Source organism: Erinaceus europaeus, chromosome 2 (genome assembly GCF_950295315.1).
Source record: "Erinaceus europaeus chromosome 2, mEriEur2.1, whole genome shotgun sequence".
In the NCBI taxonomy this organism is placed as follows: domain Eukaryota; kingdom Metazoa; phylum Chordata; class Mammalia; order Eulipotyphla; family Erinaceidae; genus Erinaceus; species Erinaceus europaeus.
In genome coordinates, this window is record NC_080163.1 from 89,269,607 (window position 1) to 89,292,506 (window position 22,900).

Consider the following 22,900-nt stretch of genomic DNA (forward strand, 5'->3'; position numbering starts at 1 on the left):
AGTATACAAGTCTTTCACTTCTTTGGTTAGGTTTACTCCTAGATATTTATTGTTTTTGTTGCTATAGTAAAAGGAATTGATTTCTGGATTTCAATTTCTTCTAGCTTAGTGTTTGCATAGAGGAATGCCACTGACTTTTGAATGTTAATTTTATAGCCCTGACACCTTACTGTATTGCCTGATGATTTCCAAAAGCTTCTTGCTGGATTCCTTAGGTTTTTCCATGTATACTATCATGTCATCTGCAAATAAGGAGAGTTTGACTTCTTCTCTTCCAATCTGTATCCCTTGAATTCCTTGATCCTGCCTGATTGCTATGGCAAGAACTTCCAACACCATGTTGAATAGTAATGGTGATAGTGGGCAGCCCTGTCTAGTACCTGATCTGAGTGGAAATGCTTCCAGTTTTTCACCATTGAGTATGATGTTGGCTGTAGGTTTGCTATATATAGACTCCACTATCTTCAGGAATTTTCCATCTATTCCCATTTTTTGTAGTGTTTTGATCATAAAGGGATGTTGTATTTTGTCAAAGGCTTTCTCTGCATCTATTGATAGGACCATGTGGTTTTTGGTCTTGCTTTTGTTGATGTGGTGGATCACATTGATTGATTTATGTATATTAAACCAACCTTGCATGCCTGGGATAAACTCCACTTGGTCATGATGAACAATCTTTTTGATATACTGCTTTATCCGGTTGGCTACAATTTTGCTCAGTATTATAGCATCTGTGTTCATCAGAGATATTGGTCTGTAGTTTTCTTTTTTGGTTGTGTCCCTGTCTGCTTTTGGTATCAGTGATGTTGGCTTCATAGAAGCTGGCAGGGAGTATTCCAGTGTCTTCAATCTTCTGGAAGACTTTTAAAAGCAGAGAGGTATTAGTTCTTCTTTGAAGGTTTTGTAGAATTCATTTGTAAAACCATCTGGCCCAGGACTTTTATTTTGGGGGAGATTTTTGATAACTTTCAATTTCCTAGGCTGTGATGGGCCTGTTCATGTTATACACTTGCTCTTTACTTAGTTTTGGAAGTTGGTAGGTATCTAGGAAATCATCCATTTCTTCCAGGTTCTCTAGCTTGGTGGCATATAGTTGTTGATAGAAACCTCACATGATATGTTGAATTTCTGCAGTGTCTGTGGTGAAATCTCCTCTTTCATTTAGTATCCAATTTATTTGGGTCTTCTCCCTTTTTTGTTTTGTGAGTCTGGCTAAAGGTTTGTTGAGTTTGTTTATTCTTTCAATGAACCAACATTTACTTTCGTTGATCTTTTGTATGGTTTTCCTATTCTCAATGTTATTTATTTCTACCCTAACTTTAGTGATTTCTGTCCTTCTCGTTGCTTTAGGGTTCCTTTGTTCTTCTTCTTCTAGGTCTTTAAGATGTGCAATCAGGCTGTTTATTTGTGCTTTTTCTTGTTTCCTAATGTGTGCTTGTATAGCTGTGAACTTCCCTCTCAGTACTGCCTTAGCTGTGTCCCAAATATTTTGACAGCTTGTGTCTTCATTTTCATTGAACTCTTAAAACATTTTGATTTCTTCCTTGATTTCCTCTTTGACCTAGAGGTTGTTAAGAAGTATACTGTTGAGCTTTCACATTTTGGGACTATTTCTAATCTTGTGTTGATTGTTCAGTGTTAGTTTATTTCCACTGTGGTCTGAGAAGATGCTTGGGATGATTTCAGTGCTCTTGAATTGGCTGATGCTGTCTTTGTGGCCTAACATATGGTCTATCCTTGAGAATGACCCATGTGGATTTGAATAAAATGTGTATTCCAGTTTCTTGGGATGAATAACTCTGAAAATGTCAAATAGTTCTAGTTTATCTATCTCTTCATTTAACTCCATTATGCCCTTATTTATTTTCTGCCTGGATGATCTGTCAAGTTGAGAGAGTGGCGTGTTGAAGTCCCCTACTATGACTGTGTTGCTGTTAATATATTGCTGTAGCTCTTTCAGTGGCAAACGCTAGAAGAAGAAGAAGCTCTTTCAGTAGACGTTTGATGTATTTAGATGGCTTCTCATTGGGTGCATAGATGTTAATAATTGTTAAGTCCTCTTGATTAACTGATCCTCTGAGCATTAAGTAGTGTCCATTCTTATCTTTTTTAATCTTATCTATTTTAAAGTCTATCGTGTCAGATATAAGAATAGCTGTTCCTGCCCTTTTTTGTGAGCCATTGGCTTGTATGATAGTTTTCCATCCTTTCACTTTGTCTGTGTTTGTCTTGTTGAGTTAGGTGGGTTTCCTGTAGACAGCATATTGTTGGGTTGTATTTTCTGATCCATCTTCCTACTCTGTGTCTTCTAATAGGTGAATTCAGGCCATTGACATTTATTGATATCAACGATTGAAGATATTTTAACGCCATTCTTGTAGAGTTTTAGAGTGTTCTGATATATGTCCTATTTATGATGGTCTGACTGTTTATAGAAGACCTTTCAGAACTTCTTTCAGGGCAAGGTTTTGATGCCTCCATCTAGTCTGAATGACAGTCTAGCAGGATATAGTATTCTTGGTTGAAAGCCTTTCTCATTGAGCACTCGATAGATATCTTGCCATTCTCTTCTGGCCTGTAGTGTTTGTGTGGAAAAGTCTGCTGCTAATCTTATGGGATTTCCTCTGCAGGTGACTCTTTTTCTCTTGCAGCCTTCAGTATCCTTTCTTTATCCTTATTCCTTTCCATTCTAAATATGATGTGTCTTGGTGTCTTTAAGTCTGGGTTAATTCTGTTTGGGACCCTCTGGGCTTCTTGAATCTTTATGTCTTTGATGTTGTCTAGACTAGAGAAGTTTTCAGCTATTATGGCCTGAAGAATGCTTTCTTCCTCTCCCTCTCTTTCTTCCTCTGGTAAGCCAATAATGCATATATTGTTTCTTTTGAAGTCATCCCATAGGTCTCTGTTGTTGTTTTCAGCATCTCTTGATCTCTTTTTGAGATCTCTTTCTTCTTTTTTAGTTGTCTCTAATTCATCCTCAATTTTGTTAATTCTGTCTTCAGCCTCATTGATTCTATTCTCTCTGCCCTCATTGATTCTGTTCTCTCTGCCCTTTACTGTTTTCTGGAGTTCATCTATTTTGTTTCCCTGTTCTGATACTGTTTTAGCTTGTTCAGCTAGTTGTGTTCTTAGCTCAGCTATTTCAGCTCTAATAACCTTGAGATAGTTAGTGTTTTCTTCCAGAGTCTCATTTGTTGTTCCTGTATTTCTGATTACAATTCTTTCAAACTCTTTACTAACTCTTGTGTGATTATTTCCTTAGCTAATGTTTGGATGTTGAACTCGTTATTTTGTCCTTCACCCTTTGGGGGGCTTTTAGCTGGACTGTTGTCCTGGTTAGTTTCTCCAGTATTTCTTCTTGTTGGTTTACTCATTTTATATATTATGTTATGAGTTCCCTCTCTTAGTACTTTCCAAATTACTGATCACTATTTCCTGGATTGACTTGTGTCTAAGTAAGGTAATTAAAGGGTTCACAGTGGTGGAAGTTAACAGTTGTTTCAATAGTATTTTAATACCTGAGTTGGAGCTCAGTGATGTAAAAGCCTCTTTTTTTTTTTTTTTTTTCTTCTTCTCTGTAGGCTATGGGAGCCTGAGGGCTTCTAAACTATAAGTAGGCTTCTTAGCTTAATCACTGACTCCTGACCAAGAGATAAGGCAGGGTGTTGGTTATGCAAAGAGACTTTCCCAGCCCCACAGCTATGCCAAGGAGGTATAGGTCTTCTCCTGAGTTTCCTGGTTAGATCTCTGTCCCCCTTGTCCCTCCCTGCCGCTGCTCCAGATTCTGAGGGCAGTAGCAGTGGAGACTCAGAGTTGCACTTGGTGAGTCTCTGGGGAGTCCTCTTCTCCCTTCAGCTGTCCCCTTGTTGGTGGAACAGACTGGAGGTGGTGTCTCAACTGATAAACCGCCCCGGACTGTTACCAGCCACTTAGTCTCTCCCTAGGCTCCTCTCTGTCACCAGCAATGTGTGTTTGCACTCACCGGTGATTTCATGGGTTCCTGTAGTTGTTCTAGTCCTGTCTTGTTGTGGTCCCAGGTGGTCTCCTTTCGTATTCCTAGTTGATCCAGGAAAGGAGAGGAGAGGAGAGAAACAGATCTGCTGCTGCTCGTAGCCCCGCCTCCGTGGAGACTCTTAACTCTTAAATGATATTTTTCCTAGGATAGTTATTTTTATTTCCCTTCTGAGCACTAAAGATTTTGCTGTTCCTTAATATTGTATGTTCTCTTTGATATAAACTTGAGTCATTAAACTTGAAGCAAATATGAATATTAGCATAGCTTATATGTGAATTTTCAGTGTTAGTATGATCAGAAAGTTTGTGTAGGTTCCATCTGTTTGTAATTTCCCCCTTTTCATATATTTGTATGTATGTATGTGTGTATGTGCATATATATATACATATATACATATATAGATAGATATAGATAGATAGATATCTGAAAGGGTAGCAGAAAATGGCATTGTGAAAAATGTGTCTTACACTATATGGTATTTCCCCAACCTCCTCAAATCAGATGTGGATGACTTACTTGTTTTTTTCCTTAGGTTGGGTGTTAGTACCCTCCCCCATTACCCCCAGCCACAGTCCCCTGAACACCGCTGCCTAGAGAGTAATGCACCATCCTATTCTGTCATCTGTGACCTCACTCACAGAGGTAGTGGATTGCACTAACTCATTAAGAAGGTCTCTTTTAAGAACCTGAATTTGAGCCCCCTCCTCACCTTTGGGGGTGAGGGAGTAGTGAAGCAAGTACTGCAGGTGTCTCTTTCCCTCTCTAGCTCTCCTTCCTCTTTGAGTTTCTCTCTTTCCTATAAAAAAAAAAAAATGGAAAGAAAGAAAGGAGATCCCCACCCCACTCTCATGCCCCGAAGCAGGGCACCGAACCCCAGCAATAACCCTGATGACAATAAAAACAAATCTTGAGTGCTTTGGGGAGTAGGACTGAGGTCCACACCTACTACTTCTACTTCTAGACAAGTCCTAGAAGAATCAGACTCCTCAGCTAGTGTGGATTCTGGTTGGTAGGGCAACAAGCTAGAACAACTCTGGTTAATTCTTTAGGTTACATTAGTGTTCAAGTGTCCAAATTTCATGGCTTCATGTAACATCTCTGTAGTGATGTATTTCCAAATTTCTGTCTCCAGCTAGATTTTTCACTACATCTGTATGCCAATTGTCACTTGCCAATTTGACATTTTCCCTTGGATCTCTATCTTAAAAACCAACATGTATGAACATGTATGTACATATACTGATCTTCCAATATCCCACCCAGTTTTACCCACAGCTTTCTCCATCTCTAATCTATTTGTTGTAGAGCATTGACCTGTCCATTCACAGAGAAAAGAGGGGAGAGATCTTTTCCCCTGGTGCTCTGGCACCTCTGTTGATATATGCTGTTGGGGCTTGAACCTGTGCCATTGCATGACAAAGCATATACCCTACCCTAGTGAGCTAGCTCCTGGCACCAGACTTTCTCTCTTATTTTTTTTTAATTAATTAATTTATTTAAAAAAGGAAACTTTAACAAGACCTTAGGATAGGAGGGGTACAGCTCCACACAATTCCCACCACCAGATCTCCGTATCCCATCCCCTCCCCTGATAGCTTTCCTATTCTTTATCCCTCTGGGAGTATGGACCCAAGGTCATTGTGGGATGCAGAAGGTAGAAGGTCTGGCTTCTGTAATTGCTTCCCCGCTGAACATGGGCGTTGACTGGTTGATCCATACTCCCAGTCTGCCTCTCTCTTTCCCTAGTAGGGTGGGTCTCTGGGGAAGAGAAGCTCCAGGACATATTGGTGGGGTCCTCAGTCCAGGGAAGTCTGGTCGGCATCATGCTGGCATCTGGAACCTGGTTGCTGAAAAGAGTTAACATACAAAGCCAAACAAATTGTTGGACAATTAATGGACCTAAAGGCTGGAATAGTGCAGATGAAATGTTGGGGGGTACTCACTGCAGACTATTGTGTACTTTTGCTTTCAGGTATATATTTTGCCCTAGTTTATGGATATGTGTGAACATTTGCTCTATCTCATGGGACCTGGTCTATATCTAGGTTTTGGGACTTTGTTAGGAAGTGAACTGCCTGGAATGGAATTAGAGAATACTATGAAAGGAAAGGTCTCACCTGAGTAATGAAGCTGAAGGGTTGTCATTCCACACCTGAAGTCTCTGGACACAGTCTGAAGTGAAGCATGCTGAGGTGGCACTCGTTGCGTTGATTATGTTGGGATTGGCGGATGCAATATTATTTGGTATGAAATGAGAGAAGCATGCAGGAAAGTGAGCCCCACCCTAGAGGTTCCAGGACTGAGGGAAATAGAGGCTCTATAGGGGAAATGTGAGGTTCCTGCTGTCTTAGGGTTTTTTTTTTTTGTTTTTTTTTTTGCCTCCAGGGTTATTGCCAGGGCTCGGTGCCTGCACCACCACGAACCCACTGCTCCTGGAGACCAGTTTTTCCCCTTTGTTGCCCTTGTTGTGGTTATTATTATTGTTGCTGTGGTTGGATAGGACAGAGAGAAATTGAAAGAAGGGAAGATAAAGGGGGAGAGAAAGAGAGACACCTGTAGACCTGCTTCTCTGCCTGTGAAGCGACTCCACTGCAGGTGGGGAGCGGTGGGCTCAAACCAGGATCCTCCTGCCGGTCCTTGTGCTTTGCGCCGTGTGCGCTTAACCCGCTGCGCTACCACCCAACTCCCCAGATGTTCTCTTCTTAATTAACAGAAACTTGGTCTTTTCAGTTGGTTAAGGCCATACAATTTGGGAGTCATCAGACTTTTTTTTTTTTTTTTGACATGCTGCAGGAATTCTATCAACAGATCTTGCTGGCACTACTTTTAAAATTTAGCTACAACCCAGCTACTTCACATCACACTGCTCCTAGCTCCACTGCTACTATCCTGCTCTGATCTCCTGCTGCATTACTCTCCTAAATAGCTTCCCCCTTTTATCTTTGACCCATATAGACTGTTCTTCACCAGCAGTTAAAGTGAGCCTTTGAAAACACAAATTGAGTTGTGCCACTGTTCTGTGGTGCCTTCCTGTTTCACTCAGGGTAAAAACCAGAGCCCATACAATGTCTTAGGGGCCCCTAAATGATATGCACCCACCCCTATGCCACCCAAACCCTAGCTACGGTCTCATAGTTCCTGGAACAAACAGGACAGCTACTGGCTGCTTCCCTTTCATTTGGGTCTTGTCTCACTTCTTCCTAGCCCAAGTTCAAATCTCAGTTTTCAGCCTGCCCTGATCACTGCATTTAATCCTAACAAGTGAAATCACTCCATCATCACCACATACTCCTGCTCCTGACTCATTTGCCATGCAACACCTCCCCCCTCATAACTTGTCATTTTCTAGTTTGCCTCCTGAGTTTGCTGTTTGTTTTCACCCTCTGCTAGACTCCAAGCTCTTTGAGGGTAGCGACCTTTGGTTTGTTCATTAATGTATACCAACTGTGTATAACAATACTTGGTACATAGTTGGCATTTGAAAAATATTTGCTGAATGAATGAATGACATTTGAAGAATGAATCATCTTTGGGGCCAGGCAGTGGTGTACCTGGTTAAGCACTCACACTATAGTGTGCAAGGACTCAGGTTCAATCCCCTGGTCCTGACCTGCAGGGGGGAAGCTTCACAAGTGGTGAAGCAGGACTGTGGGTGTCTCTCTCCCTTTCTGTCTCCCAAACCCCTTAATTTCTCTCTCCCTGTCCAATAATAAGTAAATAAATACAAATAAAAATTTTAAAAAGACTGAAAAATAAGTAAAAATTAAAAAAAAAAAAGAATGAATCATCCTTTCAGAAATGGGTCAGAAAAGGAATAGGCATGAAGAGCATTGCAGTCTTAAGTACTGTTTTTGTATAATATATATACCTACATACATGTGTGATTTAAAAACATCAATAACTGTATACATACATATATACACACAGATATATCATTTTTTAAATATTTTAATTTTTTCCCCTTTTTTGTTGCCCTTGTTCATCACCATTGTTGTTGTTGTTATTGCTGTCGTTGTTGTTGGATAGGACAGAGAAATGGAGAGAGCAGGGGAAGATGGGAAGAGAAAGATAGACCTGCAGACCTGCTTTCACTGCCTGTTAAGTGACTCCCCTGCAGGTGGGGAGCCGGGGCTGGAACTGGAACCGGTCCATGTGCTTCCCGCACCACGTGCACTTAACCCACTGTACCATTGCCCGGCTCCTGTCTTTTTTTTTTTTGGTGGTACTGGGACCTTGCATATATGTGATTTCTATGTTCTTAGCCACCAGGATTACTGTTGGGGCTTGGTGCCTGCACAACTCCACTGTTTCCAGTGGCCTTTTTTTTTCTTTCTTTTTTTTCTTTCTGCTTTAATAGTGAGAGAGAGATTAATGGACAGAGTAAAGAGATACCACCTACAGTACCACACCACCACTTGTGAAACTTTCCCCCACTAGTGGTGACTGGGGGCTTGAACCTGGATCCAGGAGCATATTTGCTGTACCTGGTGAGACACCACCAAGCTCCTGGATGACATCTTCATTCAGATAAAGATAGCGTGTTTGTGTGTATGTCTCTGTGTGTGTGTGTGTGGGGGCATCACAGAGCACAGAACTGAAGCTTCCTCCATTCCCATAGCATCTCCTATTAGGCACCAAGCTCAAACCTGGGTTGTCTGTGTACCAGTGCAGGCACCTTATCTGGTGAGCTATCTCTCTGGCCCCAAATATAATTTATGTGTCTTAAAATTCATCCATTTTAATTGTAGAATTCAGTAAGTTTTCATAGATTTATAGAATATTGTAGCCGTCTCCTAAAATGTTCCCTTGTGTCTATAAGCAGTTAATTCCAACTCTATCGCATGTTTTTGCTCTCAAGTCTCAAAAGAATAATTCACACAGCAATGCTGCTATAGCTTTGTGCTGTTAAAATTGCAAATTTAAAAGTGAAATTAAATACCCATTGCTTAGTGAGGAAGTGGTATTAAACTAGAGTCACAATGGCTCTACTCCTACTGCCGTTTATCAAGTTACTCAAATTATTTTTTGCCTTAATCTTTCATCTGTTAAATGGGGTAATAATAATTAACCTGTGAAGGTCTTGTGAAGATTAAATAGATAATGAAAGGAAACTGTTTAGCACAGTGACTGCCATATAAATACTCATAGACTTTAGTAATGTGATGACTGAGCAAGTCCAAGGGAAACGGGGTAAACTATTTTGCAGGTAGTTTGCAAAATTCACACCAGATTCTAAGTTTCTGAACTTCATGTAAAATCTGATTTTATTTCTGTTTTGGTTTGTAAGTAATACATGACCACAACAGATTGTGAAAGCCAGTTAGTTTATAGCAGAGAAGATCATTTCACAGCCTTTTTACTTGGCAGTATCTGCTAAAGCACTTTTACTGAATTTTCTGTGCTCATCTTGGAAAGAACATTGACACCAGGGAGGTAATTACCCGTATTTTTTGCTGAAATCAGTGACCATCAGAAAGGGTTTTAAATATGTTGGGATAAATTGTGAGCCTTCTTATAATTGAGTGGGGATGGGGCCTTTCGTTGGATCTCTGTGACCTGATGAGCCTGAGTGAAGTTATCTTTAATGAGGTCTTTTTGTTCTTTTCTTTCATGTACAGATGCACAAAGCAGGGTCATCAGAAGCCTCTCGATTCAAAAGATGATAATACTGAAAAACACTGCCCAGTGACAGTGAATCCTTGGCATATGAAGAAAGCTTTTAAAGTCATGAACGAATTAAGAAGGTATCATTATGTTAATTAATATATATGTAACTATAGATCTCGTACATTTATTCTTTAGTTCTTCATAGTGAGTATATATCTTCTTCCTCCTCCCTCCATTGTTTGTCTACACCTATTACTACTTTTGAATGTCTTTCCTTTTTTCCTCTTTTCTCTCTGGGTCCTGATGGAATTAGGTTTAGGTCTCAGAACCCTCTAGTCATCTTTCCTTAACATTTAGTCTAGTTATTTTGAAGACTTGAAATCTTTAGTGCCTTTTTTTTTTCCTTAAAGTGTAGAAAGACTGGCATTTTTAACAGACTAAATCACATGCCTTTCCTCTACTCCTGGAGTAATATAGCCTTGAACTTCAGTTGGTGATCTTTGTTGACCAAGGTATGGCTTTGAATTACAGGGAAGAGAACATCAAAAGCTTTTTCTGCAAGCCTTGAAAGGAAGGAAGACAAGGTAAATCATTAGTGAATGGTATAAGGCTGCTCTGTCCCATATGGTGGCCACTCACCACCTATATAGCTTATCTTCATTGAGACTGACTATAAGGGCAAGATACATAATGAATTTCCAATACTTAGCACCAGAAAGAATGTATAGTGTTTCATTAGTACATTGAAAAAAATATTGACTACCTTTTGAAATGAGGTGTATTGGTTATTTGTAGATTAGATAGAATGCACTATTGAAACTTTTTACAGTTTTGTTACCTTGATTATTAGAAAATTGTGACTTGCATTATATCTCTACCGGACAGCACTGATTTTAGAGGTTGTTTTTTTTCCTCCAGGGTTATCACTAGGGCTTGGTACCTGCACTACGAATCCTCTGTTCCTGGAGGCCATTTTTTTTTCATTTTGTTGCCCTGTTGTTAATTGTTGTTGTTGGATAGAACAGAGAAATCAAGAGAGGAGGGGAAGACAGAAAAGGGAAGAAAAAGATACTTACAGACCTGTTTAACCACTTCTGAAGAGACTCCCTTGCAGGTGGGGAGCTAGAGGCTCGAACCAGGATCCTTTATGCTGGTCCTTATGCTTCGTGCCATATGCACTTAACCCAGTGGGCTACCACCAGGCCCCCCAATTTTAGAGTTTCTCATGTATCATTGCTAAGGATATGGGGTAAAAAGCTTAGGTGTAGAAATAATATCTCTTTAATGGGATGGTGGTAGCAGTTTTAAGGAGAAACGACTTGCTGTTTCTGAGGTCATTCTCAAATATGTTAAGACACACTGAGATAAAAAGTGTGACTTTAAACGTTGACTGAAAAAATAAGTAGTGTTTTCAAACTTGAATGACAAGTGTATGTAGTTCCTATTCTGGATTTTCTAGCACTTTGTGGAAGACATGCTTTTCTCCCATTTCTGAGACTACTCTACATTTATTTAGAAAACTGGACTAGTAAGGAGATGACGTAAACTTTCCTTTAACTTCTCTGTGCTAGTTTCCTAAAAGCCTACCCTTTGTAGTCATCATTTATTTGTGTGTATCTATGTGTGTGTTATACTTAAAGATTCAATAAATACCCATCTGCTGGGTGCTTGGAGAAACAATGGTAAGAAAAGCCAGATATGGAGCTTACAATTGGTTGACTGCAGGAAACAGCACTAATCAAAGAAATCAAACAGTTTACAGTAGCTCTTTATGGCAGTAAGTGCTACAAAGGAAGGCAGCCTGGTGCTATGAATGTGACTAACAATCATTCAGAGAGGCTTCTTGAGGGTGAGGGTGGGGGGAAAGGAATAGTTGTGCTGAGTTCTGAGAAGGAAATACAGGGAAGGAAATGAAGCTAGTCTATAGGAAGTGGTAGTGCCCAAATCTTGTGGTGAAAAGGAGCTGAACTCTTTGGAGGGATTGGAGAGGTCTCAGGGCTTGATGTCCGGAATCACAGCAAGAAAGGAGACTGAATGAGGAAAAAGGGTCTGTGGGCGTAGGGCTTTAGCATTTTATCTTTATCAGAATTGCCATGGGAGAAAACCACAAGAGAGGTTTGAACAGGGGTGTGACATGATTAGATTTGTATTTTGAAAAGAGCACACAGACTGCTTGGTGGAGAATGGATTGGAAAGGCAAAAGAGCAGTGTAAATTGCATATTGCATTCTTAATGTGTTCCTACTCGTGTCCTGACAATGTTTTCAGTAAGTGGACTTTCATTCAATTTTGGGGAGAATATATAGTTGGGATAATCTTGTGAGTCTGGCTGTGCTGTTTCAGTCTTTAATCCTGTTGCAGCAGTAGTTACTAGAATGTAAAATGCAGTGGTTACTAAGTAGAACTTGCAGAAAAAGAAAGAATGTCTGGTTTTTCTTTTTTATTAGTAATTTACAAAATTATAAAACGGGGGTACAATTCCACACTGTTCCATCCCCAGGGTTCTGTATTCTCATTCCCTCCACTGGAAACTGCAGTGGTTCTCCCAAGGTCACAGATATGGGTTAACTATTATTTCTATGTCTGTTTGGCTGCCTGGCTGCCTGCCTGCCTATCTATCTGTCTGTCTGTCTGACTGTCTGTTTACTTATTATTTTTTTTTTCTATGGTGCTGCCTTCTCTTCCATTTTAAGTGACACCTACACCTATTACTACTTCTGAATATCTTTCCTTTTTTCCTCCTCTTTCTCCAGGTCCTGATGGAATTAGGTTTCAGACCCCTCTAGTCATCTTCCCCTAACATTTCTCCCCCTCTGGGAGTATGGATGAATATTCAGGCTGGTTATTTATTCCTTCTTTCTTTCTCTCTTTCTTTCTTTTTTTCTTTTTTTGCCTCCAGTGTTATTGCTGGGGCTCGGTGCCAGCAGTATAAATCCACTACTCCTGGAAGCCACTTTTTCCCATTTTGTTGCCCTTATTGCTGTTGTTGTTGGATAGGACAGAGAGAAATCGAGAGAGGAGGGGATTACAGAGAGGGGGAGAGAAAGATAGACACCTGCAGACCTGTTTCACCACCTGTGAAGTGACCCCCCTGCAGGTGGGGGGCCTGGGGCTCAAACCAGGATCCTTAAGCCAGCCAGTCCTTGCACTTTGCACCATGTGTGCTTCACCCGCTGCACTACCACATGACCCCCAAGGCTAATTATTTTAAGACCTGAAATCTTTAGTGCCTTTTTCTTTCTTTCTTTCTTTCTTTCTTTCTTTCTTTCTTTCTTTCTTTCTTTCTTTCTTTCTTTTTTTGAAAAGACTAGGAAGACTGCTATTTAATAAACTAAATAATATGTTCTTCCTCTACTGGGGTCATATAGCCTTGAACTTCAGTTGGTGATCTTTGTTGACCAAGGTATGGCTTTGAACTACAGGGAAGAGTATACTTAATGTTACCTCCCTTGAGACTGATAAACAGAGTTTTGGGACTGACTCTTTAACTAGAGCCCAGTTGTCTTTCTTCTCTGAGCCTTAACCATAAAATGAGGGTAGTGGATGGGATGGAGTCTGTGGTTTTATGCTGCCTAGTCTTTCTCTGAGCCTCTGTGACTGTGACCTTGCTTTGTACTAGGATTAGTTAGCTTCAGCCTTCATTTACCTGTTTGTCACATATTGGCTGTGAGCTTTATGACTGTGAAGCAGTATCTTCTTTTTATTCGTGTTTTACAGTTTTAGAAGCTTGCTTGTCTCCAGGCTGGTTTTTGATGCTGATTTTCAGAACAAAGGATGACCTTTGAGTAGAAGAGTGTTGGCTGCAAGTCTATCCACAGGACTGTTTTAATCAAGTACTAACCCATAGTGCTTTTAAAAATGAGTTCTCTGTGGGATTCATCTGGACTCTATTGTCTTTAATGTCATTCTGTTACTCTTTATAGGCAACTTGAATAATTAGGGGAATAAAAATCTCTGAAAAGACTTGCTCCTTGTACAGCTGAAAATCAGTTATTATTTCCTGTCCTTGCATCAACTTCCTGCTGCCAGAAAGGGCAGCTGAGAGTGCTTTCCTAACTTCTTGGGAGGCAGAACTTCCTTGTTCTTACTGCCCTGCTAATATTAGACTGGTTTTAGTGGTAGAATAACAACTGTGTGCTGGAGTGTTTTTATGAGCCTTTGGCTGATGGGAGTAAAATTTAAGGAATGAAAATCACTTTTCCAGTTGTAGTTAGTGTAAGGTGTGCTTCTTGTAGTTTTGCTATTGGGGAGGGGTGCTTTTTTTTTTTTTTTTTTTAAAGAGAAGGCCCATCAAGTCCAGGATTAATATAAATTTGAATAGTTTAAAACTATTTTGGAAAAAAAGAAAAATGAAACCATGCGGTTTTTAAAACCCTTCACTCACCTCTAAGCAATGTATTGAACAATTATTTGAAGCTGCTACCTGGCTTTCCTTTGATGTCAGCTGTATGGAAGCCAAAAGCAGCATCAGGTTTGCCCCAAGCCCTTGGAGCTCCTAAGACCTGCAGGAGATATACAGAAAAGAGGATGAAGTGAAAGATTGTGTGTGCACTGTGGGAGCTGAAAAGAATTCTCACAGAGAAATCTACAACAACCCCACAGAGATAGTTTCAACTGGGATTATGGTGCAGTAGAGTTCACAGGAAAGGACTAGAGAGGAAAAACACTTCCCAGTGTGGATAAAGGCATGAGCTAGGGAGTGGATAATCAGGACCTGTTGAGTAAAGTGAATCGTGAGTTCTCTGAAGAGCTCGAGCAGACAGGGTTAGGAAGTGAGAGAGGTGGAGTTGTGGCAGGTTACAACAGTGTGAATTTGAATTAATCGTGCAGATAGTGGGAATCAGTGAAGGTTTTTGGAAAAAAAGAGGAGTAATACTGTAAGATGAATGATGTTGGAGGAACAAGATAACGGTTGTAAAAGGTCTAATTTAGCAGCACATTTCTGGCAGGAAATACAGCTCTTTAAATGTTCTGAACAGGGATGGCAAGGGGAGTAATTTTTCAAAACCCAGACATTTTTCCAAACCAATAGATCTTCACACAGTACACACATATAAAGTATTGGGTATGTAGAGGAGACAAGCAGACTAAATACCACATTTTGTTGAGAACATTATATTATGGGGTCTGGTGGTGGCACGCCTGGTAGATTGCAAACATTATTGTACTCAAGGACCTGGGTTCAAACCCTCAGTCCCCACCTGCAGAGAACCAGCTTCATGGCAGTGGAGCAGTGCTGTTGGTTTATCTATCTCTGTATCTCTCTATGTCTCTATCAGAAAAAGGGGGATTAAAAGGTGGCTGAGAGCAGTAGACCCATCTTTAGAGAGCGGTAGTCCTATCACTAGGGCTTGATGCTGTCACTGCAAATCAACTTACTACTCCTGGTGACCATTTTTTAAAAATATTATTATTGGGGTTTGTTTTGTTTTTTTTTTTTTGCTTGTTACTAATAGTTTGCTACAAGATTATAAGATACAATGTATAGTTCCATACCACTCCACCACTAAAGTGCTGTATCCCCACCCTCCTGCCTCCCAAAGATAACCACCGTAGTTCTCACAAGTCTTACAGTTTACTTGCTTCTGTTTTGTTTGGATTTTTTTTTTTTTTGGCAAGTTCATATAAATCAGATTTCTAGATTCCACATATGAGTGAAGCTGTCTGGTAGTTGTCTTTTATCTCTTTACTTATTTCACCAGTTCCATTCATTTTCTCCTAAAGAACACAGTATCTTTTGTGATTGTAGAGTAATATTCTATAGAATTCATATCCCGGGAGTCGGGCGGTAGCGCAGTGGGTTAAGCGCAGGTGGCGCCAAACGCAAGGACCAGTGAAAGGATCCTGGTTTGAGCCCCCGGCTCCCCACCTGCAGGGGAGTCGCTTCACAGGCGGTGAAGCAGGTCTGCAGGTGTCTGTCTTTCTCTCCTCTTCTCTGTCTTCCCCTCCTCTCTCCATTTCTCTCTGTCCTATCCAACAACAATGACATCGATAATAACTACAACAATAAAATAACAAGGGCAACAAAAGGGAATAAATAAATAAATAAATTTAATTTAATTTAAAAAAAGTATAAAAAAAATTAAAAAGAAAAAGAATTCATATCCCATAAGTTCTTTAGCCAGTCATCTGTTGATGGGCATTTAAGTTGCTTCCACTCTAGCTCTTGTGAATAATATAGCTATGAACATAGCGGTGAATGTGTATGTCTCTTCTAATTAGTGTTTTTAGTGTCCACTGGATAAATGCCCAAGAGTGGTATTGCTGGATCATAAAGTAGATTTATTTTATTTGTTTAAGGACTGTCCAAACAACCTTCCAAAGGGGCTGTATCCGTTTGCATTCACCAGCAATGTAGCAATTCTCTTTTCTCTATATCCTCTCCAACAACTGTCACTTGCTGGTTTTTTGATGTTAAGTCATTCTCTCAGGTGTGAGATGGTATCTCAGTGTAGTTTTAATTTACATTTCTCTAATGATAAGTGAAGTGGAGTATCTCTTCATGTGTCTGTAGGCCATGTGTATCTCTTCTTTAGAAAACTGTCTGTTTAGTTCTTTGGCCCACTTTTTTTACTGTGTTGTTTCTGTTTCATTTGTAGATCTGTACCAAGGCTGTAGAGATGTTTGCTATCAGTCATTTGTATGATCTGTGATGTGCAAATATTTTCTCCCACTTACTGGGTTTCCTGGTTATCCTTGTGTGGTTTGCTTTTGTTGTATAGAAGCTTTTTAGTTTCATGTAATCCCATTTATTTACTCTTTTCCTTTTTTTCTTTTATTGGATAGGACAGAGAGAAATTGAGAAAGAGGACAGGGCGATAAAGAAGGAGAAAGATAGACAAGACATCTGCAGACCTGCTTCATCTTGTGAAGCATCCCCCTACAGGAAGTGAGGGCTTGAACCCAGGTCCTTGTGTATGGTAATATATGCACATAATTGTGTGTGCTATTGTCTGTCCCCTATGCATTTTTCCATTGTAAGTCAATGTCAGATTTTTTTTTTTTAGTTAGTCATTTTTTAAAAAATTTTTATTTTATTTATGTATTCCCTTTTGTTGCCCTTGTTGTTTTATTGTTGTAGTTGTTATTGTTGTCATTGTTGGGTAGGACAGAGAGAAATGGAGAGGGGAGGGAGAAGATAGAGAGAGGGAGAGAAAGATAGACACCTGCAGACCTGCTTCACCGCTTGTGAAGTGACCCCCTGCAGGTGGGGAGCCAGGCCTCGAACCAGGATCCTTACACGGGTCCTTGTGCTTAGCGCCACCTGCGCTTAACCCGCTGCGCTACAGCCTGACTCCCCGTCAGATTTTTTTTTCACAGTGATGACTGAGTTCTTTCTTTATGAAAATATTTTACTAGGGCAGTGGTAGGGAAAGAGAGATACTGACTAAAGTATCTCTAAAGACACTGCTCAGCTCTGGCTTATGATGGTGCTGGGAATTTAATCTGGGTCCTTGGACCCTCAGGCATGTAGTGAGAATGTTTCTTTTGTACATAGCTACACTTTGTACCATGTGTACAATTTCTCCCATGATACTTAATTTGTACTATTTGTACTTTGTACAAATTAGTCAAGCTTTTCATCCAAGTGTTGAGAACCAAACCTACTTCTGTATGACTCTTTCCCTTGTGAAGTCCTTTCCTTAATATCCTAATAAGTTAATTTCCTCATCTGTCTACCCTTATCCTTCCCCCACCAGCTTTTCTCTGTCCCAAGTATCTCCTTCCACACTATTTTCAATTTTCTTCACCTTCTCTTAACCATTTGAAGATGCTGTCCTCCATTTCTACAGTCATGCTCTCCCTATGTCTTCTGTGGCTCATTTTCCACTGTCATTCTGCTGTCTTGATTCTAGCTGAAAAGAATGCTAGATGCCCTACTCTGGGGCTCTTTTGTACTTAAAGCCTTTTAATTTTAACATTTTAATGTATAATTATTTAATTTATATTTAATTTTTTTAAATTTTATTTATTTATTGGATAGAGACAACCAGAAATCAAGAGGGAAGGGGGGGGATATAGACAAGGAGAGAGACAGAGAGACCTGCAGACCTGCTTAACCATTTGCAAAGCTTCCCTACTGCAGGTGGGGACCAGGGCCTCAAACATTGTAACATGTGCCCTCAACCAGGTACACCACCATTTATTGATTTATTGATTTATTTATTTTTGCCACCAAGGTTATCACTGCAGCTTGGTGCCAGCACTATGAATCCACTGCTTCTGGTTATTCCCCCCCCCTTTTTTTTCCTTTCTATTTTTTTTAGTTTGTTAGGACAGAGAGAAATGGGGGAGAGAGAGAGAGAGGGGAGAAGACACCTGCAGACCTGCTTCACTACTTGTGAAGCCTCCCCCCCCCCGCCCCCTGCAAGTGGAGAGCAGGAACTTGAACCAGAATCCTTGTGTGGTGACATGTGCACTTAACCCAGTGTGTCACCACTTAAAACCATTTTTAAGTCATTGATTTAGTCATAGGTTTTTCCCTCAGCTTTCCAGGTTGACTGTCAGTGAGGGGGCTGTCCTGTCATTCAAAATCCTTGGTACTCTTACTGTGGTGATGAATATAATTAAACCCAACATTGAGGTGAGTGCTTAACTGCCACAAAAATTCAAATTCAAACTACCCTATTTTTGACAAGAAGAAGGAGGATAGTCGTGACACTAGTCATGAGATTCTGTTCACTGACATTATCAGTTAAATATGACTAATTTAAATCAACATCAGGGAAGCTTTTTATTTTATTTATTTATTTTTTTTGCCTTCAGGGTCATTACTGGGGCTCAGTGCCTGCACTATGAATCCACTGCTCCTGAAAGCTAGTTTTTCCCTTTTGTTGCCCTTGTTGTTGTTATTGTCGGCGTTGTTCGATAGGACAGAGAACTCAAGAGAGGACAGGAAGACGGGGACAGAAAGATAAGACACCTGCAGATTTGCATCACCGCTTGTGAGGTGACCCCCCCCCCCCTGCTTGTGAGGAGGCGGGTGTTTGAACCAGGATCCTTATGCTGGTCCTTGCATTTCGTGCCATGTGTGCTGAACCCACTGTGCTACCACTTGGCCCTCAGATTTTCACTTTTTAAAAAATTTTTTAAAAAATATTTATTCTCTCTTGTTGCCCTTATTGTTTTACTGTTGTAGTTATTACTGTTGTTGTTATTGATGTTGTTGTTGTTGGATAGGACAGAGAGAAATGGAGAGGGGAGGGGAAGACAGAGGGGGAGACACCTGCAGACTTGTTTCACCACCTGTAAAACGACTCCCCTACAGGGGGGGAGCCAGGGGCTCGAACTGGGATCCTTATGTCGGTCCTTACGCTTTGCGCCACCTGCGCTTAACCTGCTACACTACTGCCCGACTCCCCAGATTTTCACTTTGAAAACAACTTGCCTCCCCACTTGCGTCCCTCCATTTTGAGGAACCAGTACTGGAGGAACTGGTTTGGCCCATCTTTACTTAACATCTAATGTTGTTACCTAGATGACTTAGGGAACTTAGGGCATATTTGGGGGTTGCAGTTTGCATTTGCCCCATGGTCTGTGCTTCACAGTTTATTTTGCCAGCCTGGCACCTCTGCCATTACTCTGATTCTCCTCAGTGTGGCAGAAAATGCCTCTGGATTTTCCCTGGTGACCGAGGAAGAAAGACCAAAAGATAGCATGCAAACTCCTCACCACGGCTACTCCCAAGGACCCTACACATGTCCCATCTTCATAGTTATGGTTCAGTTTGTAATGACCTGTTAATATTCCCTGTTCACCTGTAAATACTTTGCTGTTAGGGACCATGTATATATATAACACACACACACGCACACGCACACGCACATACACACACACACACAGTGGCACACTGACATAGTACCTGGTGCCCAGCAGGCATTTTGCGTATTTAATGAATGAAAGAATAAATGCAAATTTTGCTAAGTAGCAATTTCATTTATCCCCCCTTATTCTGAAAATCTTAATAGATTTCAGATAGTAGGAACTAAGGGTTCTCTGGGTATGGGCTGCTAAACTGATTTTCTTTTTTTTTCCTTTTTTTTTTTTTTCCTCTAGTCCCCTTTTCTTCTCCCATAAATCACTCAACTTTTCATGAGCACACTTTGGAAAAGGTGAGGGCCAGACTCCATATCCACACAATGACTGAAAGAAAAAAAAGGTTGATCAGACCTCCTTGCCTTTGCGTGTTGTTTAAAAACTTTATTGTTGGAAACAGAAAGACTTAAAAAAGAAGGTGGTAGCGCAGCGGGTTAAGCGCAGGTGGCGCAAAGCACAAGGACCGGCATAAGGGTCCCGGTTCGAACCCCGGCTCCCCACCTTCAGGGGAGTCGCTTCACAGGTGGTGAAGCAGGTCTGCAGGTGTCTGTCTTTCTCTCCTCCTCTCTGTCTTCCCCTCCTCTCTCCATTTCTCTCTGTCCTATCCAACGACAACAACAATAATAACTACAACAATAAGACAACAAGGGCAACAAAAGGGAATAAATAAATAAAATAAATATTTAAAAAAAAAGGTGGGGAGGGGACACTATAACTAAGTATCTTTATGATTGGTAATGTGACACTTAGACTCTGTATGACCCAACCCAAGATGTGACCGTGTCTGCTTGGCAGTGTTATTAGTTAGCTAGCATCAAGCTAATTAGCCAGTAGGGCCGAGTTAATTATGTAAGTGACTACCAGTAGGTGTTATGTTAGATGGCTGGGATCAATGAGTAATTGTAATTGAAGCAGGATGTAATTAATTATGTGATTTTGAAATGTTCAAATGTTATTCCACTTGAATTCCATCTTGAAACTAGAGCACTAGAAAGATTACTGACATAGGTGTAAAGATTCACTTGACTCATGTTTGGATTATACCCTATCCTCTGGCCACTGCAGACATACCTTCATGGTCCTGTCCTTGACTTTGTGTAACTTTGCTGTCTGCTCCCCTCTAAACTTACCTCACTTCCCCCTGTTCCTTCTCACTCTCCCCCTTCTTGTACCATAGTTTCATTTGTGAATTTTTGTTGCAAGTCTCTAGACAGTAGTACACACTCTCCTTTCTATAGTTCTCTTGCTTTTTGTCCATCAGTTAATGCTTACTTGATTTTTAGAATTCAGGTTAATTTTAAGGTCAGTAACTCCAGACTTTCTGACTCAAGTCTGATTCTGAGTCCAGCCCCCTCTCCCTGCCCCCATTCCAAGGATATTCTTACTCTAGCATATTCTGCATTATCCTGTGCTATTGGCATTGCCAATTTCTGTTAGTATCCTTAAGGGCAAAGATGATTTTGTAGTGCTTTGTTAAAACAATTAACTGAACTTTGATTTTTCTAAATATTCTTGGAGAGTGATGTTAAAAACTCTCTAAGCTTGAGCTATTTATAAATGATTTATAGAACTTAAAAAATAGTTTCTAGAAGGTAAGCAAAATAGATCACCTGGACAGTGTATCTGCTTTACCTTTCTTGTGACCCTAGTTTGAGCCTAGAATTGAGGGAAAATCCAATGCTGTGGTGTCTTTCTCTTATCTGAAATAAAATCAAGGAATGCTGAAGTGCCAACAATGACCAAAAAAAAAAAAGTTTCTTATATAAATATGTTGAATAATAAATTTATATCATTTATAATTTTTGCTATTTCTTCTTTTATTTAAGCTCTAACAAACTCTAAAATCAAGCAGTTTCAAGTTTCTGGAACCAGACTATACATGAATTTAAATCCTGGCATTATCACTAGTGGAGTCTTGTTTTTTGTTTGTTTTTACAGGTCAAGTCTTTAGGATGGTTATTCATCTTTAATCTGAGTTTCCCCAGCTCTACATTTAGGGCACAAAAATCAGAATAACAGCTACCTTAGAAGACTGTGGTAGGATCTAAATCAGAAAGTACAAATTAAGCACTTGCATATTACCCACTGAAAATGCCAATGACTTTCTCACCTTGGTTATGGAAATTTGTAGAATTTCAGAGTGATGCCAGTATATCCAGATATTCAGCATATTCAGAACATATAATAGACCCCCCCAAGTTTCCCTTATTTGATCTGGAGGAATCGAATTAGTGATGTTCTGTCACCTTTTATGACTCTAACATGCACCTGCCACGATGTCTCACTTTGAGACATTGTCTGACACCAGCAATGAGCCATACTTCAGTCTAAAGAATGGAGCAGTAAGGTTCTGGAATGCAGTCAACAACTGACTGTGATATTCTTTATTTTTTTCTTGTAGTCTTTCCTAGACCAAAGTGAAAAGAGATTCCAGTAACAACTCCAAAGTTTGGGTGTCAACTCTGCAGAAAAACTTTGTAAGGGATGTGCTGAAGTGGAAAACTAAATTTAAAGACTTGATTAAATTTATGCAAAAATGTTGCTTGTAAGCTACTAGAAAATGACACTCAGTCATTTGTGTAAAAAAAAAAAAAGGCAAAGAAATGGAGAGTGCTAAATGAGACTAGGTAGGCTGGTTGTGTAAATTCAGTAATTGAGGTACAGAAGCAAAATGTATTTCACTTATTAATGTCATGACCACAAGTGAGGTTTGCTTTTTTAAATATATTTTTATTATTTATTTATTATTGGATAGAGAGAGATTGAGAAGGAGGGGGAGATAGAGAGACAACTGCAGCACTGCTTCACCACTCATGAAGCTTTCTCCCTGAAGGTAGGGACCAGGGACTTGAACCTCTGTCCTTGTGCACTATGATGGTGTGCTTACCTTGGTGTGCCATGGGCTAGCCCTATAAGGTTGCTTTTAAAGTTGGAGCCTTCTTGTTTGTTTGGGAATAACTTTTTTTTCTTTTCTCTCCCCCCACCCCAAACTGATACTTTGTGTCATCCTTATTTAGTCAGAGAGTCTTACTCATTAGTCTGAATAGAATGTAAAAAGTCTTCACGTTTTTGAATTAATAAAACAGGGTTATTTTTAGATCTGGTGGTATTCTAATATTTGCAGAATAATGGTTTGTTTTAATGAAGCAACATGCTTTTAAATTTTATATAGTAATATCTTCAGCCTTGAGGAATGTACTGTTTTGTATTGCTAAAATGTTCTTATTAAGTGGGGATTCGGGCATGTGTTTCAGTGGTAGAGCACATGTTTCACATGATGAGCTCCTGGGCTCAATCTTTGTCTCCACCCCCACCCCCCAATCTATTATGCTAGACTTCTGATTCCCAAATGCTTCTTAAACAGCAGGTGTAATTGAATATAATTTTACCTTTGCTTGATGATCCAGAGTTATTTTAATTTAGTCTGTTGCCAGAGTTATTACTTGTTCTCAGTGCATGCATG

The 22,900-nt window shown here is 40.1% G+C and overlaps 1 protein-coding gene across 2 annotated transcripts in view; it reads left to right on the forward strand.

Annotated features, from left to right (window-relative positions):
• The window catches only part of KLHL2 (kelch like family member 2), a 123,279-nt gene that overhangs the window by 14,661 nt on the left and 85,718 nt on the right, over nt 1–22,900 (forward strand). For both annotated transcript variants that reach the window (XM_060184031.1, XM_060184040.1), the window contains one exon: nt 9,634–9,759. In XM_060184031.1, the coding sequence (XP_060040014.1) occupies nt 9,634–9,759 (126 nt within the window). Of the gene's footprint in view, nt 1–9,633; nt 9,760–22,900 lie in introns of those variants that run through there.